The sequence below is a fragment of the Centrocercus urophasianus genome, unplaced genomic scaffold (assembly GCF_019232065.1).
Source record: "Centrocercus urophasianus isolate 14NV4802_14NV808 unplaced genomic scaffold, USGS_Curo_1.0 seq_13, whole genome shotgun sequence".
Classification (NCBI taxonomy): Eukaryota; Metazoa; Chordata; class Aves; order Galliformes; family Phasianidae; genus Centrocercus; species Centrocercus urophasianus.
The window spans coordinates 54,427,003-54,454,064 of NW_024884475.1; the positions used below are offsets into that span (position 1 = coordinate 54,427,003).

A 27,062-nucleotide genomic window follows, 5' to 3' on the forward strand; every position below is an offset into this window, starting at 1 on the left:
CTTGCTGGTAATCACCGGGTGCTGTGAAATCAGTGTGTGTATGGCGGACAAACTTTGTGAAAAACACTGTGCAGATTGTGGGAGCTGAAGCACTAGAACAACCACTGCAACCATTCAGTAAACAATCTGCCTTCTCCAGTACCTTCTAGCCTTCTCTTTATGTGCCAAAGATCATAAATTCCTGTTTGCAACTGCAGACACAGCTGCAACGAGATTTGCCAGCACAGATAACCTTTGTTGGCTTACTAGCATGTGTGGATTCTTTGAGACATATGTTTACATCAACCTTTTGTTCACAAAGATGCTTATATCTGGCCTGTGTTCTGCAAATGCATTGATCCCATGCTGTGTTGTCCTCCTTAAAATTAAGGGTGGGTTTGTGTACACTTGCTGTGCCCTCTTCTTTATGAGACTGCATGTTCTAGCTGTTAATTAGCTGAGGTATGAAAACACATGTATTTGTACACTGAGAAGTTTGTGCTTACTATAAACACTTTCCCTGTTTGCTGGCTTTCCTTTTAGCAGCTGCGGTTTAAAACCAAGGCAAGCCAAAACGTACCATTATTCTCTGGCATGTGATAAGAACTTGGGTTCCTGTTGTTGCCAGAAAAAATCAAGCAGGGGGGCTGGTGTTTGTTTAGCCGACTATTTTTGTTTAGGCTTGGGGTTTTTGCAGCCTGTCATGGCAGTACATTCAGTCCCTATCCAAAGTAATAATTTGCCTTATCACTCGGGAGCCTTGCTGCCAGGTTTACATACATACAGGATTGCAGCCAACAGACACACAGGACTGCCTTCTGAAAGACCCAGATTCTTCGAGAAAACTGCTCAGGAAAGCAACGAAAGTCTAGAGTGAGTTTGGTGGGGAAGTGGTGAGAGCGGTTACCTTCTAGATGGCTTAGCAGCAGTCTCTGGTGCACCCTGCTCTGGCCCCTCACTGGGGACTTTTTCACTGTAAGGTCTTAGTGCTGTTTGTCCCTTTCTCTCCTTAGGTTGTGTTGAGTTAGTTTTTCCAAGGTGACTCATTTAACTTTAAAAGTACGTTTGTCTCCACCCTCCTGTGCAATCAATTCCATTCTTTCTTGCATTGTGAGATGCTGGCACTAGGAACTGTATTACATAATGAGTTGTTAAGAAAAGCTTTCAGTTTTCTAAAAACACAGCCACAAAGACGTGTGATTTATGTTTCTCTCCAAGGTAGGTGACTGTGAGTGGTGAGTCAGGGTGTGGTGTCAGCTCTTCCTCAGTTCTTCTCTGCTGTCCATGTAATGACAGACACAGGAACATGTAATTATGTCGATTTTTTTCCCATGCAAGTCACCTGGGTGGATTTCAGTTTACTTTTTCAAGTATTTGCACCCTGCACAGGTTACTGATTTAGATTAGGCTTTACCCATTAGGTATCTTCCTATTTATGTCATTTTATTTCTGCCTCTGTATACGAGATTTATCTGGTGACAAATAATGGTTTGTGGGATGGAGAACATCTTGCATCTGATCCCCTGACCTTGCTACAGAAGTAGAAGTTCATTTTGGAAGCAGCAAGAATCATAAGCCAAAGGTCCTGACCACTGATACGTATAAAAAGCAGCTCTTAAATGCCATAAAACATATAGGGAAAAAAACTTCTTTCAGTTGATAAGCAAAGTGTATTAGCTTTTCCCATTTCCTGGGACAGCATTCAGCAGCCTTAGAAACCAGAAAGGGACTACTGTAAGTTCAGTTATTGAGGAATAACCTGAATTCTCCCTGAGTAAAAAAAAAAAAATGCCTCCCTTCACATATCTCAGGTGTTGCCCTAGCAGCCAGAAGGATTATTTATTTTGTCATCTTGTTCAGTTCTTTCTTATCTGCTTTTGTGGTGATAAGGAAGTCCCTTCAGTTCATGAGGCTGGTACCTGTTAATGGTTCTTGCAGTACAGAAGGGGTTGGCAATTTGGAGGTCCTCTTCAAACAAGAAGATCAGTGACCTCTTATGGAAAAACACACCATGGATAACAAGGAATGTAAGCCTGCTTTGGAAATTGTTTTGTCTTCTGTATTTGTGTTTCAAAACCAAAACACCTGTCACTATCTCTTTTACTAGTACCTAGGGAAAAGGTGGAACCTCTGCACTGTGGCTTTACATACTTGTAGTGCAGTGAGTGAGCAGTTCCCTTTGCTATAGCTTCTTCAGCCTGTCTCCTAGTGTGCCCGGTGCATTGTTTGGCTAAGGAAGGTCATCACAGCGTGCCTCGTTTCCGGTAGCTTTGCAAAGCAAGCAGTTTTCAGTCACCTGAAGCTTTGAGGTGCTCCTTCCTGTTCTGCTTCCCACTGGGGACCTTGGCCTACTTCCTGCAGGCAGGCTGCAGGAAGATCAGCATACAGAGGTCAGCAAGTTCTCAACCTGGCTTGCTTGCTGTTGCAATTTCCCAATTCAGCTCAAATAATCATGCATGTGGACACTTTGTTCAGCACGTTGCCCTGTAGGCTGGTGGAGTTCAGCAGTGACTTGCCATTACACACGCATTTTTAATCAAATTGGTCTGCTGTCTGTCTAGTAAGAAAAAACTGGAGGTGGCAAGGTAGTGATGTCATTCAGTGCCCTTGTCATCTTGCTTGCAGGTTTGGTGTTGTAAAATTCTTCTCTTTCGTGGTCAGATTTCCTTTTTTTTTTTTTTCTGCTATGAGGAATGGGATTTCTGAATAACTGCTTATCTGCAGATTGCACTTTCTCTCATTGGCTCCTTGCCTTTCTCCTGGTTTGAAAGTGCTGCAGATGGAGTGTGAAGGTAGTTCTGTTTTTGCACTAAAGTATTCTCTGGCATTCTGTGTGTGCAGGAAGCAATTCAGTTCCACTAGGGATAACTCCAAAGAGAAGCCACTAGGTGATTACAAAGAAATTACAAGGGCTGTCACGTACTGACAATTTCTACTTTGTCAAGACTGCTGGAGGCAAGAGACTCAACCAGTGATTCCTCACTTCCTTTCACAGTCTCCAAGCTCGCAGAATGGAGAAGTTTTGAGTCACACGGGGAGGGATTAGTAGCTCATAAAGGTAACATTTTTATTGTCGTGCATTAGGGTTAGGACTCACCTAACTGCAATGAAACAATTACTCTGTTGGGAGCAATGCTCCTATGTTGCTATATCAATTATAGATGCTTCCTTAAAAAAAAAAAAAAAAATCCAGAAAGCATTAAATTGGAAAAAAATAAAGATAAAATAAAAATTTGAATCAAGTGCTCATCATTCTGACAGGGCTAGTGAGCATCATACGAAGTAAGGGAAGCATCCTCTAAGCTCCTGCTAGCATTCCACTTGATTTATGTGTTTGAGTTGAACAATGTAGATTTCTTCTTCTCCAGCTCTGTGCAGGTGGGTTCAACATTTGCAAGCTTATAGCCTTTCTCATGTTGTTCTGGATGTTTCTGATACCTAAATAAGGACTTACACTGAACGTTTTTATTCTGTTCATTATCCACTCCTAACATTATGCAGACTGGCCTGCAGCAGAATAGGAGCATGTTTGCACAGCTTGGGCACATATGGAGTGGTTAGTTGCAAAGCTGGTGATGCATATGAGGGGTACATCTCATGTACTTTGCTGCTGGTAAGGTCGCTTGAGCCCAGCATCGTTGTATCAGGCTGCACACAAACAATATTTCATGCCTCTTGATATACATGTACCTGAATACAGAAAAGAAACACAGGACAGGCCTGAGAGAGCTGCTGTCCAGGCAAAATGGAGTCAGGCTGTGATAGACCTGGTCAGAATTGTCCTCTAGCCAGGATCTCTCTTGCTTTCATGGCAGATGTGTCTTCTAGCTCTAGACAGAGATCATGTTATTCTCACCTAGCTCACTCCATACCAGTCAGTCTCTTTTGCCAAGTCTCAGCCCAGACATCACTTCCTATCACCTGTCTTGTGTGTCAGAAGGGCTCTTGGGACACTCTTGCAAAGCTGGGATACCTTTCTGTTATGTCACGGGTCCAAGAAGAGGAGTTATTTCCAGAAGGTTTTTTGGAGGGTAACTCTGCCAGACTGCCTTCCTTGCCAACAGGGAAGGTTGTTTATCTTTCAGTCAAGTGAAAAGCCACGTTGACCAAACATGAATTGTGAGCACTGCTCCTGTGCTTTATTCAGCCTCAGCAGTTTGAAGTACCATACCATTCTGCAAACCCATCAGCCTCTCCCCTTCTTTCCAACATCATCTCAGCTGCTTCTTGGTCTTGAATTCGTGTTAATGATCTGACAAGAAACCAGCATCCCATTTGAATAGCAAAGGGGGTTTGTTCCCCAATAAAGATACGATTGCAAGCTATCTGGACCCTGAATATACCTCGGAAGACCCAACACATTAGATTAGCTGAGATTTGGAAAAAGCCTACATTAAAATAATGCAATAGAAGATCAGACTTCTGCTTGTTTACTTGCTTTTCCATGCTTTGGCACTTAAACTAACAGGTGCAAGGGAAGGCTCTACTGACCTGCTGTACAGCACACTTTACCCTGTTCCCACAGCACATTAGCTGGCACAGCCAGTCATTACGTGATGCTTTCACTGAAAACCCTTTAGGAACCTGCTCCCCGTCCTCCCCCTTCTCCAGGACGGAAGCCAAAAAATAATTTCTGGGCTATCCCATGGGGAGAGAGTCTTTAGAACAAGTCCAAGCGGCTGGCAGTGGGTGTGGCAGTGCTTACAAAGGACATTGCTGCTTAGTAGAGAGCTGCCACAGCAGCTAACCCAGGGCTCCTGGGAGCTCGGGATGTCCCGTTCTGTGGGAAATGTGCTGATGTGCTTATCTCTTGGCTCAGGTGAGGAACTCTGAGAAGCTTCTTTTACTTTCCTCCTTTTCCAGCAAGTTTGAGCAGTCTTAGTATAGGCATGGAGATGCCATCCTTGAGAGACTGGTCCTTTCCTCCTTGGAGTTGAAAGCAGTTTTCATAACGACTTGCTCAATTAGATAATGTTATGATAGAATGCATTTGAGACTGTGAAAAGTATGTACATTGACTCTGCTTTTTTTTCCTGTTCATTTCCTTACTACAGTAGTTCAGCGCAGAATGCTGAGCAGAGATGTGTTCTATGCTCATTATTTAATACTTTCAGTAGAAATTATGGATTTTTTAAGAGATTTTTGAAATGGATAATTTGGACTATTTAAAGGAATACTTCTGTAACAAAGGACCAAACGATCACCCTTCCTCATTAATTATACCCATAGAATCCCATATTATGTGTAAAAATTTAGTGAGATGAAAAACTAAAGTGATTCCCACTAGTTTGACAGCAGACAATAGAGTCTGCTATAACCCCATTATTTTCTCATCCCCTATAAGTGATGTCTAAATAACTGTCTGCAGTCTGTTGCTGATATTGAGCTCTTTTACTCTGTCTTAACTGACTAAAAAGCCCAAGGAAGAATCCAGATAAACCACAAAATCGACTGATTATACATTAAAATGTGCCAGAATGTTCTCATAATTAACAGCACGTGTCTCATTTGAAGAGAATGAATGGCGGCAGAATCTGCTCATTTATACAGTTTTAGGGTCAAAAGAAAACAAAATAGAATTCCAACATAATTTCTGCAGGTGAGAGAACCACAGCTCATTCTAATTTGATTGCCACCTCAATTTAGTTGCTGTGGTTGCAATATAACATTTGTTTTAGCCCTTTTTTGTCCATTCTTCGTTCTAAAATTCCTCTTGGTAGAGAACTTGCCATTGTGTTTGATAATTTGTGTCAGTAGTTAGTCGTCCTCACTGTTTAAAAATGTCTCGTTTCTAGTCATAATTTGTCTATCCTTGATTTCCAGCCAATGGATCTCATTCAACTTTTGAGTGGTAGTTCAAATATTAACATTTCCTGCCTGCATACATAGTCTGTTTAATTGAAAAGCACTAAATGTGTGGGCGTTTGTTTTTGCATTCCCTTTCTGGGTTGTCTCTGAGCACTCTTCTGGTTTTCACAACTTGCTTGCGAATGGGAATTCCTGAACTGAACGGAGCCTTCATTAGCAGCCACACGAATAACAAACAGATAAAGAAAGCAGCCTTTCCATGTGGCCATCCATGTTGATGTACACATGAATGATATTAATTTCTTCAGCAAAATATTCACTGAGAGCTTGTGTGGAAATGCTGCTCTAGCATGACGTTGTATCCCCCTGATAATGCTGAGCATTCCTAATCCCAAATTTCACGCCTATATCATTGTATTGAAGTTTGCACACAGCACGCAGACAGAACCACCAGTATCATTTTGTGTTTTATTTCTGTTCATTGATACAATTAGTAGGCAAGATAGGGCTGGATACTAGCCTTGAAAATTCAGTTAGTACTCACTCACTTTCAGAGGGTTGCCGGTTGCCTATTCACTGAATTTTATTTTTGACAGATTAGTTGTTCTTTCTTCCCATTCCTGCTCTTTTTCCCATCTGTGCTTTTTTGGATAGGGTCTATTTAATCATCTGTCTGCTTTGTTTGGACATGAAAAGCTACGGTTTCCAAATATGGTTTTTATTTACTTGTGTCTTGCTTATTCCATATCTGCACACAAATCTTTTGGTCTACAGGAAGTTTTCCAGAGGATTTTGCATTTGTAATGCCTGTTGTTTGTACGCACAGATATTTTTAAGAGAAAAATGCTTGTATCGACACAACCTTGGGTGTGTAAATGGTGGCATTAGTGGTATTTTGAAAAGTATGTTCTTTAATTTTTAGCCTGTTTAAGATGTGCTTATATCTTCGCTTTTTTGCTTTGCATTTTATGTTTCTGCAAGGGGGAAATTATTAATGTACCTTAGTAAGTACTGGAGGAATACATTGGCATTGAGCAGATCTCCTGCACCTTAAATAATTGATGATTTTATCAGACCAGGCAAGATTTTTTTTTTTTTTTCATAATATTTAATTTGTGCATGACAGTGAAGTGAGCCAAGGGATAACTGCTTTTCAGAAGGCAGACACAGCCACAGCTCCATAAAATCCATTAACTAAATCAGGTATATTTCCAGTCTGCTGCTACTTTGTTGGTCACAAATTCTCTGCTTTATATGCTGAGAAAGTTACTCGTTGTGCAGCAGTGTATGGAAAAGAAAGAAAGAAGAGAAAGCATTTCTATAATGATGATTGATTGGACACTTCCCTTCCAAAAGTGTGTTCATTCACTGATGACAGAAGAGAAAGGTGATTATTCATCTTTAGTTCCAGCCAGTATATACTTTTTTTCTTTCTTGAATCTCGGTAATAAATCTTCAAATCAACTAGTGTGAATCCAGATGGTGCCTTGCCCAGGTGCTGAAGTGTAGTGACATGTGTTGGCATTTTGGGAAGGTCTAATCATGTTTATTACCATTTGTTATCTGTTTTCCTGAAATAGTCAAAGCACATTAGGGAATGTGGAGTCCATTGAGAGGATGCTGTGCCTGTCCTGCGACCATTTTGTCACCTACTATGCTTACTTTATTTTCTGGAGCATGATTTTCTGTAGGGTGAGAACTGCATGGGAATGGTGGCTTCTTTCCATTCTAAGCATCTGATGATACACAGTTGGGATGAGTCCAGGTTTAAAAGCCTCCAGTGGGGATGGAGAAGGGTATGTGGCTGTATTCTCCATATGTTTATTTGGTGGTACCATAAACAGCCACTGCAGTGAATTGTAGCTGCCAACAATTTTTGCTTTCTGAGCAAGCAGTAGGGATATAAGAATTGCATACAACTTGCAGAAGAAGTTTTGTTTTCCGTCTTTGACATGGGAAAGTAAATTTAATGAGTACAATCAAATCCCAAACAAAATGTTGCATAATCCCAGGTTTCATATGTGAGAATCCTGTTTGAATTACGCAAGAGGGCAGGGGGAAGGGTATTAATCTTTACCTATGTCCAGTGGCAAGTTAGCTTTGGCATAAAAACATCTGCAGAAGGAAATGGAATTGTTTGGAGATAAGATCGCAGTGTTCTGACAGCTTTTATCTGCTTACTGTGTGCCACAAATACATTGCTTGTGGTCTGTACACATGAATGGCACAGGTGAAGTAGTAAGGAATTCTGTGCTGTTTCAGCACGGTGACAGATTCAGAGGGAACTGATGCAAGGTGATGAGCACTTGTAGGCTTCTTCCTGCTGTTTGAGGTGCAGGTAGCACTGATGTCACGAGTGGTTGGCCTTTGTGCCCCAAAATACTTCTTAACGTTTCATCCCTTTGATACTGAGAACCTTTTATACTTGTAGCTCCTCCAGAAAGAGGAGCTCTCCACTCCTGGGAAACCAGCAGTGCTACCAAAAGTCTGTCAGATGCATTTTTCATTTTTTGGTCTCCTTGTTTTTAGTGGGTATTGAAATTGCATGCCTGAGGGTGTGCAGGGAACGTTGTGCTACGATACTACTTTGTCATGATGTTTTCATCCATACTGAAGGTGCAATTAAGGAAAAAGAGGATAAAACAGGAAGCCCATCAAGGGGACCTCAAAAGAAGAGAACAGGAATGGGAAGTTGATTTGACAGTGTTGATGGCATAGGGTGCACTGAACAATGTCAGTGTTTTCCCAAGGCATCTGGTTTGTCGTAGCACAGTGCCAGCAACTGACTGTCACTGATGCTAATTCATAAATTAATATTTCTGGTTATTATAATGCCTCTTTTTGCTAGTGAATTTTTTGTTGTGGATGTCATTTTTAAGTTCATTTATACAAGCAAGTTACATGGAAGGTGAAAAAAATAGCTAGGAAATAAACTGAGAGCACAGCAGCTATTAGAGTTATCCCACTTGAATTTGCTCAGCAAGCTGCTCCAGAGAACCTGCTTCCTTCTCTACTCCCTGGGTCCTTCATTAAATGTTTTTGTTTTTTTTTTAAATTAGCATTCTCATGGTAACATTCAGTTTACAGAAGTGTAATAAACTTCTGTAAACTGTGAGTGTATAAAAAAAGGCTGGCCAGGAAGGGAGTGATTTGATTTATCATCAAACTGTGAAACAGTACAAGGTGCTTTTGTTTTATACTGAAGCACTTTTGTCTATCGGAGCAGAATCTTTCTTGCGTGATTTTAGTTGTTTAAGCACGCTTACAGCACATTTAATTTAACAGGAAGTCATGAAGATATTCATTTAATTGACACAGATAAGAGCAGGCCAGATCTCTGATGGCAGAGTGCTTTATCAGCATTGCTGACTTTCCAGAAAAAAAAGGGGCCCTTTGCTGTGCTTGGCATGACTGTGCTGCAGCAGAACAGGCTTGTGCTGAGGCAGTGGGCAGAAGCATTACTAATGCACTTCTCCCAGTGAACCTGCTGACAGAAGCAAATATTAAACAGTTCAGCATACTGAAGCAGAGCCACTTCTCAATTGACCTCCATGTTTCTACTCCGTGCCCTGCTTTCTGAGGCTGCAGCTACCTGCTGCTTTTCCATTGAAGATACAGAACGCTCCTGCCTCCTGCTGAGAAAGGACAAGATCTGTTAGACATCCCTGCAAAATGTCCTTCTGTTAATCTGAGAATGCCTGCAGTTTCTCTGGAAAGCTGCTGTGGCTCTCGCATCGTTCTCATGACCTACATCTGTATGGAAATCATAAATGTCCAGGTACTAAGCTCTTGTCACAGCTTTCCCCCAAACCAGTGCCAGTCCTCCATGGTCTGGCATTGGAGGTGGGTGTGGTTTTTAATATGGACTTGAATTTTAGAAAATTGGTGTGTCTGGTTGGTATGGGGATTAACCACTGGATTTTTACCACCTAAAATGGTGAAAGGCTCCATTCTCTTGTCCCTCCTCATCAGTTTGGGATTCTCCCCAATACTGATACTAAAAAGTAACATTGTTCAGCAGCAGAAGTGTTTGTTTGATGCTAGAGCAAGTTGAAGGTGATTCCTTGGATTTTTTTGGGTAGAGGAGGTTCAAAGGTAAAACATAAAACATTGGGTGTGCCCCTTTAGAATCCATCAAACATTGAAGTGCAAGACCTTGCAGATTTTTTGCTGTGTGTTTTCCAAGGCTGCTACATCACCGAGGAGCTGGAATGTGGCACACCATTGCGGAGTGTTCCACTAATTTCTACCACGCAAAATGGTTTGATTCATTGACTCAGAGCAGTATTTGGTCAGCAGCCACTGATCCTTAAGAGACAGTAGTTCTTGAGGCACTCCCGCAGGGAACATCAATAATGTAAGTTCTGCTTCTACAATGCTACCATTTAATTTCAAATGGTAAAGGAAGCATTCTCATACAGCGAAGGAGCGTGTGCCGGCGGAGCAGCTCAAAGAGACAATTGCTGCTTTGGGCAGTGGGAGAGTAGGAATAACCCAAACTGTTGTAACGTTCGTATCGTGAGATCAAGCAACTTATCCCGCACTGGGGTACGCAGCCACCCGGAGCTTGACCCCCCGGCACGCGTTCCTACGAGCATGTAGGGCTGGGGTGAGGCCCGTCCCGCCGGCAGCTCTCCCACCCACGCCGCAATGCAGCGGCGTTTCCAGGCCCCGGTCCTTCACGCGGGCCTCGCCTCGCCTCCTCCGGCGCTGTGCCACCTATGGGCAGGCCAGGCGGCGAGCGGGGGCCGGGCCGGGCCCCTCCGCAGCGGGGCGGGCCTCGGGAGCGCCAACCCGCGGCCGGCGGCCCCTCGCCCCTCCCCGGGGCCGGGCCGAGCCGCCGGCTCCCCGCGGCCAGGCGCTGCGGGCGGGCGCGGCCGGCAGAGCGGCAGTGGAGCAGCCCCATGGCCAGCATGGCCTGCGAAGTCATGCCCCTGCAGAGGTACGTGTCCGGCCGGCTGCGGGGGGAGCCGGCCGTGCCGAATGAGTGGCTGTGTGAGGGAGGCGCCGGGGGGAGTGCGTAACGACGAGGGGCTGCGGGTGTGGGAGGCTCGGCGTGCCCGCGGCTCGCCCCGTGCTTGCGGCTCTCCCCGTGGGGCTGCGCGGGGTTGGGCGGTCTGGCCCGGCGGAGCTCCGGGGCGCGAACCCTTGGGGTTGTCGCACACGTAGCGCGCGGTCTGTCCACGCCTCGAAAACACGGCAGAGAGGTTCGGTTTTTGGAAGAAGGCTGTTTTGTTTCCCCGGCGCTGGGACACGCCTTCCTTCAGCACCAGCTGTGAGCGCGGAGCTGCGCTGTGCGTGTGCCGGGCGGGAACGGATGGCTGCGGAGAGGTGCTGGCACGGCAGCGCCCGGAGCCGCCCCAGGGCCGGGGCAGCGTTTGCCGGGCTTCAGCGAGACCCTGCGTGGATTGCGATGCATCTTTTCATTCTCAGCGTCACGCACGCCTCCCTGTTGCCGGGCGAACGCCGATCTTTCCGCAGCTTGCAAAGCGGTCCGTAAGTGCTTCGGCACGCCTTTTCAGCACCACGGCCGTACCGCTTCGGCAGAGCCGTGAAGTTGCTGTTTACTCGTAAAATAACAGCTGGAATTGCTGCCCAATCTGTTGTTATCTTGGTGTCCTCTGAAGATGGATGTGGGGAAAGTCTGTTGTGCGGGAATGCTGTTGCAGAGTTCGTTCCCTGTTGATGACTACAGGGAAACAGAAGTACAGTTTAAATGTCTTAAAGAAGCAGTCATAGCCCATCGTGCCTATTTGCAGGGCCAGCTCACGTCATACTTTTAACTATTTTGGCTACTGTACACAGAGGCAGAACAAGTGTTTGTTACCGTGCTCCCAAATGCGTGTATTCAGTCCAGGGGGAGATAAGTTTCCCAAGACAGCCTTAATTAAACACTTTGGGGTTTGTTGTTGCCAGAGTTAACCCTTGATCAATTAGAAGTGCATGCTGCTTCAAAACTGAATATTTGTGTTGACTCCCATTAAAACCTAATAATGGTTCAGAGTTATCATGATTTTGCAGCTAAAAAGAAATAGTGTATGTGCAGTGTAGTATACTAATATAGTATATTAGTGTATGTACACTGTACTTCCGACAGCTAATTTTTATTCATTTATTTATTTTATTTTATTTTTTTTGAGGTGAAGCACAGGCTGCTGGAATCCCTTTCCAGCAGTATTCTGCAGGTTGCACATTTCCCCATTCTTTCTCTTAGAACATTGTCTCCTCCTTGTTGAGTGCATTTTTTTGCTGTTGAGGAGGCTCTTGCTCTGGGGCTTTTTCTCTGCTTCAGGAAGGCAGATCCTTGGCAGTCTGTATGGTTCTTTGAGACAGGTAGAGCTGCTGCTGCACTGACAGCTGGCTGTGCACAGTGCCCACTGCTTGGCTCCTAAGCAGATCTACCACGTTGTCTGTAAGCTGTGAGTCCGTCTACCTGAATGTCACATCGTGTGCTTGTATAGAGACATATGCACTATACTGTGTCATTTTATTCTTTATATAGATGTCTGTGGAATGGCACATGAAGGGACAGTGTAGCCAGCTGCGAGGGAGTGACAATAGGGCTTCAGGCTTGTGTTGTATTGCACAGGAAAAGGCAGAAGGCCAAATGTATTGAACGCTTTCCTTAAATAGGTACTGTGTTGCCTAAGCACTGTAAAAGGCACCTTAAATTGCACTCTGAGTTCCTGATTTTCCAATAACCTCTCCACAAGCAATTGTCTCTTTTTTTACTAATAGATTATTGTGTTTTCTGAATGGCAGCTAGCTCTGTTTAATAACCTGGATTCCTAGTTAGAGCATTAGTAACACTGTTAATGTGTATTTGAGTTCGTTTACTCTAGCTCAGTGTGTTGCAGGTTTAACAAAAGCCGTGTGAAGCTGAAACCTGTGGCTGCCTTTAAAAGTTGCATCTGTCAGTTTCTGTATGAGATAAGAATCCAGGTACATGCTCAGGCCTTGCTTGTGTCCAGTGGTTCTCTTGCTTTGCACTTTGCTCAAATTGATGGCTAGGAAAAATGAAGCCATTGCAAACGTTTTTGTATTTTGCATCTGATAGAAGTAGGGAATGTGCCTGGTCTGCTTCTCGTTTGTACAACAGCAGTTGTCTGCATGGGCTGCCTCGTTTGCAGCCAGTGTTGGGGTTGTGGAATTCACCAAAGTGCTTTGTTTCCTTGGGCTCTTTCACAAATACAGAATATTTTAGCCTGAGAACACATCTCTGTTCTGCTGCACTTTCTTTCATTTTGTAGTGGAGGCTGTATTCTTTCAAACAGGTTAGGGAATAAGTCTGCATATAAAGCTGTATTGTAAATAAGTCTGAGCCTTTGGACTTTGTTATCACTTTCTTTCCAACATACTTGGAGCGTTTTACAAACACCGTTGAAGTATGTTCTGGGATATCCCCTGCTGAGAGTGGAGGGAACTTGTCAGGTGTGTTTGCTTGGTTTTCTGGTGGTATAATTAAGAGAAATTCAGTCCGATTGTTCTCTTCTTCCTGAATGAAGATAGTAGCCATAGCCTTTGACAAAATGCTGCATAAATTTTTGGCTTTCCAGGCTGACCTTTAATCAGTTGGGTTCTGTCTTTTCTCAGCACTGACTTCGCTGTGTGTAGAAGCCTGTGGGTTTTCCTGGCACTGCCAGATGGGTGGTGGAGGGGCATCTGGCTGAAAAAGGAAAACGGACGTGGAAATTTTTTTGGTGTTTGCTTCTATGGTGCCCACTCAATTAAGCAAGAAAATGCAAACATTTGCTGAAAAAAATGGGCTGCTGGATAACTTTATTTGAGGCCTGAGAGCTTTTTGCAAATATTGTTGAAACAGAAATCACTGGTTACCCAGTAACAGTTCTTAAGCATTATAATGCAGCAGGTATGCATGCATTATGCATTTTTACACTTAAATTCTGAGAAAAGGTGAGGCTTTGGCTGATGCGCACCTTCTGCCTCTTTCTGACCCATTTTCTAGTTTTATCCTATTGAGGACTGTTGCCAAACCACAAGAAGAAGAAAAGACGCTGCCCTGTCTTTCATAATAAGCCCCAACTAGTTTAAGAAGTAAAACAATAAAAGCAAGCTGTTTAACATTGACGTCATTTTATAAAAGATAAACATATTTGCAATCCAGGAGGATAGTGAGTAGAAAATAATTATACAAAATTACACTGTCAGGCATTGCCTTGGATTCAGATATGTTAATATAAATTTAAAATCAGCCTCTTGCTTGCAGTGGCATTTATGAGCAACAAGTTCTGCCCATTTCATCTTGCTCTGGGATGGCCTGTACTTCCCTGGTGTTGCTTCAGAGTGAGATAGTGTGTCACATGTCTTCAGTCCATTCTTTTTAGGTTCAGGCTGTGTGCCTCAACTTCGTTCTCCCCTCACATACAGACTGCTCAGTTATACCTGTGGATAGTATAGTGTATTGCCAACGCGTATGGCTGTACCGCGTGTTAGCTGTGGCAAACAGAATAAGTAGAACATACTCCTCAGATCTGTGAGTGCTCTTTCATGTTCACCTCAGCTTGTCTTCATAATACTGGCATGTCGAATGCCAGATAAAACACGACATGGAAGCTCATGCTTTTTGCAAGGCTAAGAGGTCGTTTTCCACTGCTCTGCAGTCACGTTGCTGTACTGTGATCTTGCTGTGGCCTCTCAACTTGGTTGAGAAGCCTGATGAATAAACTGCTGAGGGGAAGGTAGAACGATCCTTTGAAGATCAATATTTAGGCAATATTTTAAGGTATTTTGCAGAGCGTGTGAATTAAGAATAAATAAGCCAAAACTATAAGCCTATATTTTGACATTTGGCATTTGAGTAACTTAAGTTTAAGATGGTACTTCAGCATGACCTTAACTTAAGCATGGTTGGATATAAATGTAACTGCTGGAAGACTGGAGATAAATACCAAAAATGATACGTTATATTTTTGACCGTAACAGTTAGTCTTCAGAGAAAATGAAAATGTTTGCATGGCAATGGCTGTCACAGGGAAATGGCTATACACATTTCTTAGTGCTATCCCATGGTTACTGTATACTGCATTTCTCCTCCCTCACCTTCTGTGATAGGGTGGCATTGCTCAACAATTGATGGTGAGTGCTGCTTTTAATGATGACTGTCGTGTCACTGCAGTGTTATCATATTTGATTAAATTTATGGTTGTTCGCTCATTAGAAATGATCTTATTCTTCGTTTGCGTGACATAAAGCAAGTGCTGAGGCATATGCAGCAAGTAGCTTATATTCCCTTCTATTTCCTGTGTGCAGAAACATTACCTTTTACCCACTGTTGTAAAGCACAAACTATGCATAAGTCACTCTAATGAAAAATGTACGCAGTAAATGTTCATGACACATTCAATCCTGGATTTGTCACTAGCTTGAAATAACTTTTATGGAAAAGTAACTTGGGGGAGAAAGAGAAATGTTCAAGACTGCATGAATAAGCGGAGGTGTTCAGCAGAATATACTTCTGTGACCTCAAAATTGGGAGGTCCTTGAAGTTGTTTTTAGTGTTGTTAATGGTAAATATCAAAATCAGTAAATACATAATACTGTTAAAATCCCTCACAATTGCAAAAATGGCATTTTGATGCCAGGTGGCATGGTGGTTTTGAGTGGTAAGAAGAGGGCAAAAAGTTTTGAGTTGTAGTAAGTGACCCAAGTTAAGCCTTCCTTCTCCTCCTTTCAGAAGCTGCGCTGTCTTCTGAGATGGTTAGTAATTTAACATCACTGAATTTTCAATGGCCTTTTGGTTGATTACCTTAAAATTAGAAGCAGCAATCAAATTGCCTGAGAAAAGTACTCTCACTACAAAGTAATTAACTTCTTTTGAAGTCCAGAATTGTTGTAGTGCAGTAGAAAGAACCATTCCTTTATCTAACTTTTGAGGACAGAACAAATAGAGCCTATGGTGGGGCTGTAGGAAAACATGACCTTGGCTGAGCAGCATGACCCTGCCAGTGTCTTGGTCCTTCATCTTTGGTGCAAAATGTTGACATTTGAGTCAAAGTACATTTTCAGGACTGTAAAAGTTTATGTCTTTTTAATTTAACTATATGTCCCATGTAACTTTTGAAAAGAAATGCAGGGTAGGAAAGCGGTGTTTGCTTTACAGTAAGAGTAGTGTAGTGCCAGGAAACGAGGATGAAAGAACTGCTGAGAATTAGTAGCAAGTAAAATAGAGCTATTAAAACCTTGAAGGAGTGGGGGGGAACATTCAACAATCTAGTTGTTTATAAAAAGTCAATAAAGCCCTCTCTAAAATCTGTATTTGTGAAGCTGCATGAGTGATGGGGTGATGGGGGTGGAGAGGGGAGGGGAGGAAGTCCACTCGTTTAGCTGTTAGGCTTCACCAAAGCTTTCCCATTTCCTACTTTAGAGACAGAAAAGATGCCTTGCATAAATGCTGTCAAATACACAGGCCTTAAAAGCCTAAGATGAGCTAAGCAAACTGAAGGATGATACTGGCATTCTTTCCAGTCTGACAAACTTTTCTGTTAGCTCACTGGGGATCACAAACATAACAGTATTACTCCATTAGCAGTAAAATAAACTCTGAAAGAAAGTAAATTCTATTTTCTTCTTCAATGTAGTAGGATTGATTTTTTTTTTTTAATATTTTTTTTTTTTTTTTTTTTTTTTTTTTTTAGCAAGAAAGGAGGGCTTTTAGGTATCCATGGGAGTGTGAGAAATTGATCTCCCACATACTGCATGAAAGAGCAATGCATTTTGGTTTAATCCCTTCACTTAGAGGAGCTGTATTTATGTCTGAGAAGAAGGCGACAGCTATATTTGGCATTCACCTGCCTGGCCAACTTAGTGCTAGTAGTTGATAAAGTAGCTGACATATTTCTTTTCAAATTATTTTATCCTTTCTCAAATGTACTCAGTGACTTCTGACCATAAAACACATGTTTTTAAAACAAGTAACTTCTATAAACCTGCTTGTCAAATGTATCAGTTCTTCACCAGACAAGGTAGATATTCAGATCGTATAGGAGGTGCACTTCTGAAATGACTTGCATCCTCCTTACTGTGGACAACTGACTTGGTTTTACCAGGTCAGATATTAAGTATTTCTTTCTGCAAAGGTAACCAAAGGTGAATTACACAGCCTAAGTAACGTGCAGGTGAATGCAGAGTATAATTTAATGACTTGGCATTTTTTCTTGAAAGGACACAGTAAATGTTGGAAAGGCCTACGTAGTAGTATGCTAATAAATCCCCTTTAGTAAAAGGTGCATTAAAAATGAGCGAGCAGTTGTTTCATTGTTGGTTTATTTTAATCAGCACTGCGTGAGTGATGATGAGTAAGAATCCTGCGAGGAAGATTTTAAACCAATTTCTAGGCCTGTTTATTGCATAATATCAACAGATGATCATTTATGATTCATATCTTGTACATTCTTGTTTGCTTGCTTGTCTCTTATATCACAAACCATGTGATTAGATATACACAGATTTAAAACCTTTCACACACATTTATTCATTTTTTTCTCTGAACTTAGCTGTGCTTGTGTGTATAACATAAGTACATCTATGTATTATCTTACAACATTAACACTTAATTACTTCATAAAGTACATTAATCGAAATAGAATCCTTGTGCAGGCTGTGATTGAGTAGGGCCTACTGATCTAACATCTAATTGGAGGGATTCTGATTGTGGAATAGCTGGTTAAAATCTGTTCATAATTTTCACAGCTCTAATCTTCCAGCTTGCATAGAGGAGTTGCCTAAGGAATATGAAGTTAGGGAAGGATGCTTTGCTTAGGGTGATTGAGGTGGAGGAAATGGATAACCTGCTTTGCTCGGATGTGAAAGGTCTTTTCAAGTCAATATTTTCTTTGTTTTTCTCAAAAATCTGTATGTTGCTGATTTCATCCTGGATGCAGCTACATATCTGCTGCGTGTATAAAACTGTAAAGCACTACAGTTTCTCTCCCCCTGTCAGTTTCTCTCCCAACCCTCGGCTAATGTTCATAAGATATTTATTGTTCCTCAGTTGCTTTGTATGCATGGATAATGATTTTTGTTTGGCTCCAAAATAACTAAACTTGTGGAACAGTGATCATTCTTCCAGTTGTGGAAGAGGAAGGAAGGGCAAGAGGTTTCTGAGTCCCTGCTGAATGCTACTGCCACATCTGATCTGTTACGCAACTAGTTCAGAGTATGACTATAAGGAAGTTGTTTGGGCTTTTTCAGCATCATTGTGCTTCTGTGACCTGCACGTTAATTACAAACCAGGAGATGTGGAAGGGTTTTTGTTGGTAAAGGTTGTGTTTCTGTTGGTAAAGGCGGTTTTGACATGAAACAGCGATTTCTGTGGTCGTTGGGAGTTGTATGGATAGGTAAAAATCCTGATGGCTCTGTAGACTTTTCTCCAGATATGCCTTATTTTTCATGTTGTACGGGCACCAGTGGGACTTGCATGCATTCAGATCACAAGGACAGCCATCGCCATAAGTTTAGCAAAACACTTCCCAGCAACTTTGTGAGTTGAAAGTAGCTTTCAAAAAAAATGCTTTTTATGTTCTTTTTTTGCTAAATTAAGAGATCAGCTTATGCATACAAGTTGAGAGAGTGCAAGCCATCAAGGGAGAGAGCCTGGCTCTGGAAGAGGCTCCTATCTGTGTCCATGTCATCTTCTGGAAGGCAGCCCTGTGGTGTATTTACATGTTCTCTTCCCTTCTCCACAGCAGTCTCGAACTCATAACAATTTCTCACAAAGATGCTCCGGGCATTCCTTAGCTTTTATTTTAGGCAGGCCACTGTGCTACCTCCCTGGTTGCAGCAGCTTTCAGCCTGTCTGACCATCATCGTTTCTCAGTAGCAGCCAGCTGTAGCTTGCTCAGGTAGCTTAAGACAGACTTGTGGAAGCTGTAGCATGGCCTTCAGCAGCGGCCATGCTTTTGGTGGTCTCAGAGAGCTGCTGAAAACCTCTCAGTCCGTGTTGTGTTAGAGAGGCCTTGCAAGCTTAGAGAGACTGAGCTGACCTTGGAAGCTGCTTCTCTTCCTTCCACTTTGTGGCATTCTGTGTTACCTGCGAGGCTTTTCTGGAGGCCTCCAGCGGTCTGCCAGTGTGACATTCTATCACAGTGAATGGGAGTGTCTTTTCTGTAGATGTCTCTAGCTGTGTATGTACAAATCCATGCTATAGTGGGGAGTCAAGCAACACAGTAGAAACCCCTGTGAGTTCTCTGTTGTACTGGCTTGCTCGCACTTTTCTGTCTGTCTGCCTTTCTGATCCCGCCACCTCCCTTCTCCTGGGAGAGATTTAGCATTCATATTTGTGAATCTGTTATAACATTGGCTGGATTTGAAATGAGCCACGGTGAAATCTGCCTCTGGCTATATTGACTGTGAGAGCACAGTGCTTACCTGGCTCTAGGCCAGTTTCAGCTCATCTTGCTTAGACAGCTTCCTCCTGACTCAGTGGAAGCTACAAAATGTGTGTGTGAGCATTTCATCTCCTAGCTACAAAACCCGTGGTGATGTTCCTTTGGCTTTTATTCTGTGCTTACAGAAGCTTTTCTAGACTGATAAATAAAATGCTTTGAAAGTTGAGAGACTAATGGACTCAGGCCATGTTCTCAACAAATATTCAGGTTTGATTTTCTTCAGATCTCTTGAAGTTGGTCAGAGTTTCGGGACAGTCAGTGCACCCAAGTGACTTGAGTGCAAAGCTGAGTTCATCTCACCCAGAGCATTCTTGAATATTCTTTCATCCTCTGAATAAACTGAGAAGCAGTGAAAATCCCTAGACTTCAGTCAATATAAATGGCTGACTACCCGTGGTAAATTGCTGGGCACTGGTGTAGTCTCAGGCTTCTGAAACAGTGGGAAACCAGTAGGGGAATGCATGATTCCCAGTGCCTGTGAAATGTTATCCTTTCTGCTTTTGTTTAATTTGTATAGCTTCCCATTTTTTTGCTTTCTCCCAAGCTTACTCTGCTCTTCAGCAGACCCAATTAAAAGGCCTTTGGGGACGAATCGACCTCAGTGGCATTTCCTGTGTGCTTGGAGGAAAGCAAGATTTCTAATTGAATGAGATACAAGAGCTAAATGCCTGCAAGTCTGACCATTTGTTTGGGAAAGTTTATATTTGAACCCTTTCTTAAAGTGGAAAGTCTAACGTTGCCGCAAATGATCATCAGTCCACTCCACCTTGAAGCTTTATCACACCAGCACCTCGTCCTTATCCTTGTGCTAGCACAAGCATATGCAGCTGCCTAGTGAGCTGGGTTAGAGAGTTACTTATCTGCAGGCTGGATGGGCCATGCATAAAGTAGTCCCTTCGGATGGATCAGTTGGCCACTGAAACACTTTTTTTTGTCGGAGGAGCTCCAAATCAGCCAGTAGCAGCTCTTGATCTCAAGCCAAGAGGTGCTTCCTCAGGTCCACAAGGAACACACATTTCTCTTGAGTTGTGTTGAATTTGATGCAGACTTGCCTTGCTACAGTCAGACCAGCCTTTCAGTTGTTTCACACATCTTCAGCTAAGCCACGTTTCAGCATCATCAAATCAGTTTTCAACAGGGAAAAGGAAACCAGGAAGTTCTTAGCTGTATGCATACAGACATAGCTTTTTCTTTGATCTCTCAATATGTCATTTGTTTTTTTTGTGCTTTTTTTCCTTAATTTTACTTCAGCAGGCAGGTTGTTTAATTCTGGAACAGCAGATAGCAAAAGGTTCGGGTGGTTCTGCTGGCAGAAATGGTTTATTGTTGCTATGGGAATAGTCCCTGCATGCCTACAGAGCTGGAGTGACTCCTGACCGTCTAGCAGTGGGTCTGTTATACATTTGTGAATGCTGAGAAATTTAAAGGATTTAAAGAATTTAACTTAAAGCAGTCTTCCGTGGGTACAGCTACAGGACCAAGTAGACGTAAATGTTACCTCTGCAACTGATGTGCTGTTTCACTTTTATTATCACTTTTTCAGAGTGAATGTCTTGCTGTAAGTGAGCTGCAAATACGAGAGCTGCGTTCTTACATAAACATTTTATTTGTTTGTTTTTAGCTCCCAGGAGGATGAGCGGCCTATGTCACCCTTCTATGTGAGGTATTTACTCAATTGTTTTAATTTATTTCTCTGGGTGGGATTGACTTGTTATTACGATTAACCGTGGGGAGTGATGCCAGACAGTCTGAGCAGGCTGTAATCAAACTGAAGATCGATTATTAAGTTGATAATCATTGCTCAGCTAGAGGGATGAATGAGTCTTCAGAGCGTCAAAAAATTTGTGTAGACTTTATATTTAAAGACGAGATTCAAGTTTCAGCACCAGTCTTGTAAATGCTTAATTAGAAGATGGGCTTTGGCATCCTGTTTTCTTCATTTTATAATATAGTTGTATTTACAACAAGCTTTCAGTCTGTGGGCACAGGAGAGATTCATGCCACGAGCTTTGAGAACTGACATCATGTGCTGTTCAGAAAGAAGCCAGGAACCAGATGGTGAGTCAGCAGCCCATACAGCAACTGTTCCTCTGATGCAGCCCAGCCAGCATGGAAAAGATGGGACTGCCTCAGTCCACAGTTCTGCCTGCCTGGAGGAAATGCAGTCTGGCTGCATTTGAACAAATAGAGTTTCTTGTTTTGCCAACTGCAGGGCAGAGTCACTGCCTGTAAAAGTGGCCTAATTCTGTTGACATCAGTGAAAGTTTGCACTGCTTACTTCAGTAGCAGACTCAATTCCAGTGCTTTCATTTATACTTAGTGAAAGTCCAGGAGCCAGGGCAATTAACAGTGAAGGGATGCAGAGGAAGAAGGGCCAGATATTGTAATTGGTTTCTTTGATCTCTGTGGAGCTGAGACAAATAAAAAGAAATCCCTGTGGTGCTTTTTCTGAGAGCAGTGAGATTTGGAATTCTTACAGTGATCTCTTGTTAGTTGTCTTGCATATATTCTTCTTTATCATTGGAGACTGGATTCTGAGAGATTTTTTCTAGTATAAACCATAGAAAATGTGCATTTCATGTGTAGTTGTAACATGCAGATTTACTTTAAAACTACAGAACTGTGCATCAGTGAGCTGTTTATAGATTAGCCCAGTTTCATGGTCTTGTCTGCCTTCCTGGTGATGTACCAACATTCACTGCAGTGTATTTGTGCAGATATTGTCTAATCTGTGTTTCAAAAGCTCCAAAATGTCGAAAAAGATTCTGCCTTTATCTCCAGGAGATAATTCAGTGCAGATCATCTTGACAGCAGTTTTGCCCAAGTTAAATCTTCAAATCTTCATTCTGTCTTTCTGTTAATAATAGTAATTTTTTCCTTGCTTGATATGCTATTCAGGTAACTGTAGGCTTTCATTACATTTCTGTCTGGCTTACTTCATACAACTGTCCTTCCAAGCTTTTTCCTAGATCATGGAAAAATGATTCAGGAAAAAATCTCTTTAGCTGGCCTTGTTGAGTTTGCTCGGGATATGAGGAGCAAAGATTGGAGTTGAAGAAGCTGATATCAAATCAGGAAATTTCTGAGAGAGAGGGAGCAGGTTCGGAAATTCTAAATTGAAGTGTAGACATGTTAGGATGGGGAATTAAATGTAGTTGTGTCTGTTGGAGTAGGGGGATGGCTTTCTGTGAAAACGTGTCATGCAAATAGGAAGGGAAAAGTCTAGAATGTACAGCTGGAACGTGAAGCAAGATCAGGGAAGGAGCAGCATGTCACCTTGCAACATGAGGCTTTAGGGCAAGCTTGCATCTTTTGTAGCACTGCTGAGACACAATTGCTTGTAAATAAAGCTAACAGCTTGTAGGTCTTGGTTGTAAACACTTTAGAAATGTGTGCTGTTGAGGTCAGTTGCCAAGCGTAGTTAATTTGGCAGGAGAGCTAGCGCTGTCTGGGCCATTTATGGTACTTCAACAATGGAGAATTTGAATGCGTGATGCATTTTTTCTTTGCAGTTTTGAATGTTAGTTGCTAAATGACCTCTCTGAATGTCTGCTTTATCTGTCTGATGATCAAATGTTTTTATTGCTGCCAGTCATACTTACAAAGTCTGAAATACTGTTAAGTAATCCTTCAAGTGAATCATGAGTGTGTAGAGAGAGTTAGGCCCCTAGCCTGTTCATACAGTAGTTTTTGTAGAGGTAATTTTGCAACAAGTTAATCAAATGGGAACAAGAGCTCTTTATATTGCAAACAGCGCAGAGTGCTTGGCTTTTGCCAGACTCAAGGACGATTCTGTCTCCTGATCGATGGGTTTTGCCAGGACTAAACTGGAGACTTGATCCTGTACAGTGTAGTATTGTGTCATGTCAGCTAGCAATGGAGATTCCCTTGATGTTGTTTTTATGTGTAACACCAGTACTTCACTTATCTCCAAGTCAGAATGGTCAGAATGCCACCAGTACATGAGTTTTAAAAATTTCCCTGACTTAAGATTCTGAATTGGTCTTCTGGTGTTGTGAGTTTTCTCTTCAGACATAGTCATGACCAAGAATTGAACTAATTATCACTGTTGCTCTATAGGGAAATAAGCAATCATGAAAGGTACAAAGGTGATAAATGAGGCAAAACCTGATGCAAGTTTAACGAGAGAGGTGATATAAGTACTGTGAAATTATTTTTCTGAAGACTTCAGAGGGAGGAAGAAAAAGATTATACATAATCTCTCTAATTTCAGCAAGTTTTTTTGTATTATGCCTTACAGAGAAATGGGCCTTTATATAAGACCTTAAAGATCAATAAGGAAAGAAAGAGACCGGTATGTATTTTGTGAGGAGGAGATCGCTCGTGGAAATCGTAGTGTGGATATCTTTTTTTCTTCTTTAGCCACTGGTGTAAAAGAATGGAGTCGTGCATGGAGAAGTAGGGATGTCCTTGTACAAGGCCGAGATGAGGCTTCATAAAATTTCACTAATATGTATTCTAAAGACTTGAGGTTTGTGAAGATATTTAAGGAAGTAAGCAAGCCTGTTACAAAATGGAGCAAAGAGCAGGGAAGACTTATGTACCATAAGAAATGAACTAGAGTGCATATATTTAATCTGGATTTTAGGCAAAGGGAAAGGTAGATTTGTTAAATAGCAAAACTGGCTGTGATAAAAAAAAATAACTCGGTGAATAAATTGAGGTCCATTATTAGAAATGTTGTAGTTGAATCTGTCTCTTGTTATACGTTTGGAGGGTAAGATCAGTTGGATCAGTTTTGAGATGGAGTTCTGTGATTTGAATCCATTCAGTTGCTGGTGAGCAGGGCTGTCCTTTCCTTTTCAGTATTCCCTGGTAAGACTGTTTACTCAACTATATTTAGTACTAGGCAAGGAGATTTCTGCACTGTTGAAAGAAGAGGAAAACCTTGCTGGATGGCTGATTGTTCTAGGGAGTCATGCCTGAAGGGCATTTTATGTTCCAAAAGCTTTTGTAATTAAACCTTGTGGAAAAGGGAGTTGAGATAGTTATATGGAGTGCTATGGATTTTTTAATTCCATTGTATGAATGGGAATGTGAGTAATTGTACTGAGAAACCATATGCAGTTTCATGTAATTAAACAGCATCTGGCAAAGGCTGTAAGCACACTTGTGCTCAACATGTGTAATGAGTTTTTAAAAGACAGGCAATCTACAGACATGCTTTGTGTTGGAATATCTGCTTTGTATTTGACATGAGTCATATAGATGCTTTCAGAGCAGTTTCCTAGTGAGTACATCCTGAAGTAAGGCAGAGTCATATTAAGGGGAAAAAGTTAAAAGCTTTCAAGTGTGGGAGCTTCCTTGTTGATATGCAGAGTGTTAAACCAAAATTGGGATGAGAGCTGTCATCACAAGCAAGGTCAAAATTGCATTAGATACCCTTGAGTTCAGGGCAAGATGCTGGGCAGTTTCACCTGTTATAGCACTTCTTTTGTCTGTAAGTACTAATATCCTGTTGGAAGTATTTCATGCAGCTGTTTACCCTTTTAACAGTTGTTATATAAGGCAACTTATTTTACATAATACATGTCAAGCATTCCTAATATATTGGGTATGGTGTTCTATTGGATTTGCTGTTATCTACATCAGAAGAGTGCTTGGCTTCTTATTGAACACTTCCTTGTTGGTGAGACATGCAGTAAGAGTTCCTAAAGTCAACAGCAGTGTTGGGCTCTTTTACAAATTGTTATGTTATGGGATGCGTGCTATTGTCCTTCATCATACAGCTGTTGGCTGAAAATAGATAGTAGGCTGCTAGGTGCTCTTGTTCTCATTGTCCAGCTACTGTGTGGATCTCAGACCATGCCCTGTCAGTTGGTGGAGCTGTAGGAAGCTGGGAGTCCTGATTTGATACCATGAGTCAGGAGGACTATCTCACTAAGCACCCTATACGTTCAGTGGAAGAAGGTGATCTGTTCCACTTCGAATCAGAAACCTAGTATGGAGGCTGTGGATGGCCCCCAGAGGAACATTATATTGTGTGGAGAGGATCGTGCACAGACACAGCTGTCTAGATTTGTAGAGGTGGGTTGGGGAGCATGCGTGAATACCTTTCAGTGCTGTCTCTGTTTCAAACAGTAGGTGTCAGTGTGCACCCAACCTGAAATACAGTACTAGTGTGCACGAAAGCAGCTGAATGCTGAAGAAAACAAGGCAGTTATTTTCCTGCTTAGTAAGGAAGTAAGTAATAAAAATATAATGTACCACATTTAAAGGGAAGATTATTGGATCTGAGCTTGGAAAAGTGTGAAGATAGAAACACTGAAAGCATGTTTTCTGTTTGATGGGTCTTCTCAATAATTAAGAGCACATGTCTTTATTTTTCATCTCATTATTTTCACACTTAAATGCCAACACAATCCTTCTCTTTGGGGAATGTGTGTCAGATGAAATGGTTGCCTTAAGATAGATCCCATGTGGATCAGAAATATTACATCTCACAGTATGCAGCACTCGTGGAAAGTGAAACATTCTTAGACAACAGTAACAGCAGTAACAGTGGGAAAAAAAAGGGTCATGTGCTAGAATTCTATATTACAGAGGTCTCCAGAAGTTTCTGAAGAAATTTTTAGTTATTTAAATATAAAATATTTAAAGGAACTTAAATAAATATTGTCTGCTTTGCTGGAAAGGCAGAATGTTATCTTTTTCATGGCTGTTATAAGGATTTCTTGTTGTTATGCTTGGCTTTTTGAAAGCAAAACCAGAAATATTTTCACTTTCCGAAAAAAGCACATGGATCATAAATAAATGTCAGCAGCGAGTGGCCTTTGTTTCAGATTGCAAGTACGGCTTATGATTTAGGCAGTTCAGTATGTCCAGCAATTAATTTATTCACTCCATAAGTGAAAACCCCATCTGGGAAAGTACTGTGCCAGTAAGTCAGTTTGTTCTGGTTGATTCATACTGCGCTCTCTTAATATATGAATGCTGATAGGTTTTGCTCAGTAGGGCCTCGAGTGGAAAAACAGGAGAGGAGTTTTGGTATCCAATTCAATTATTTGTTTGCTGTAACAAGATGCCCAATACAGACCAAGCAGAGTGTGGTTATTGCATAACATCATTCTCCAGTGCATATCTCTAAGTCTACAGTTACTAGCTGGAGTGGCAGAGATTTAATATCAGCCTAAAGCTGGCAGAAAATACAACCTTTCACATACTTGAGGTTGAAATGGAATGGAAGGAGAGGCCATAAAGTAAGGATTTACCTTGCGTGTGAAGCAAGACGTGATCCAGAGGGAGCACCTGAGTGTGTGAGAGTAGCAAAAGACTTCAGTAAACAGGCTAGATAACACTGAGAAGTGCCAAAGGTCAGACTTCCTGAAAGGAAAAGCATGAGGGTAGCAAGAATACACTTCAGGAGTTTATAGCATTTAAAACATCTGCACTGATGCAGGTTTTTTGGCTGGCCCTCTGAAAATAAAAATCCCCAGCACTGGAAAACTTTCTGCTGCTTTCTTCTACAGGCAGAATATCATTTATATCAAAAGTCACTACTTTTTATATGTAAGTCACAGTATGTTGTACAACAGGTGCATAACATAATAAATACAATCTTGCTGTGGAGATAATTGGCCGTATCTATCAGTGAAGTGGAGCTGACAAGAGGAGAAAATAATTAACCAAAGCACAACATGATTTCCCACTGTACAGATGATTTGATGAACAAAGCAGCCCATCTGAGGCAGCTCCCAGCACAATAGGGCGTGCCAAAAGGGCTCTTCTGGATGTGGCTTGCTTAGCCTGCTCTGTGAAGCATAAACCTAATGATGGGCTAACTTTAGCCACCCAGGAAGTTTGGAAAATGCTTCAGGATGCATCCCACATGCCTGGTGGCTCCTCTGA

The 27,062-nt window shown here is 42.0% G+C and overlaps 1 protein-coding gene across 7 annotated transcripts in view; it reads left to right on the top strand.

Moving 5' to 3' along the window:
• Positions 1 to 27,062, top strand: part of FAM13A (family with sequence similarity 13 member A) — a 115,405-nt gene that overhangs the window by 47,906 nt on the left and 40,437 nt on the right. For 4 of the 7 annotated variants that reach the window (XM_042812182.1, XM_042812188.1, XM_042812183.1 and 1 more), the window contains one exon: positions 20,815 to 20,856. In XM_042812182.1, coding sequence (XP_042668116.1) covers positions 20,815 to 20,856 — 42 coding nt within the window. Of the gene's footprint in view, positions 1 to 10,639; positions 10,730 to 20,814; positions 20,857 to 27,062 lie in introns of those variants that run through there. The other 3 variants (XM_042812185.1, XM_042812187.1, XM_042812189.1) reach the window with 2 other exon arrangements.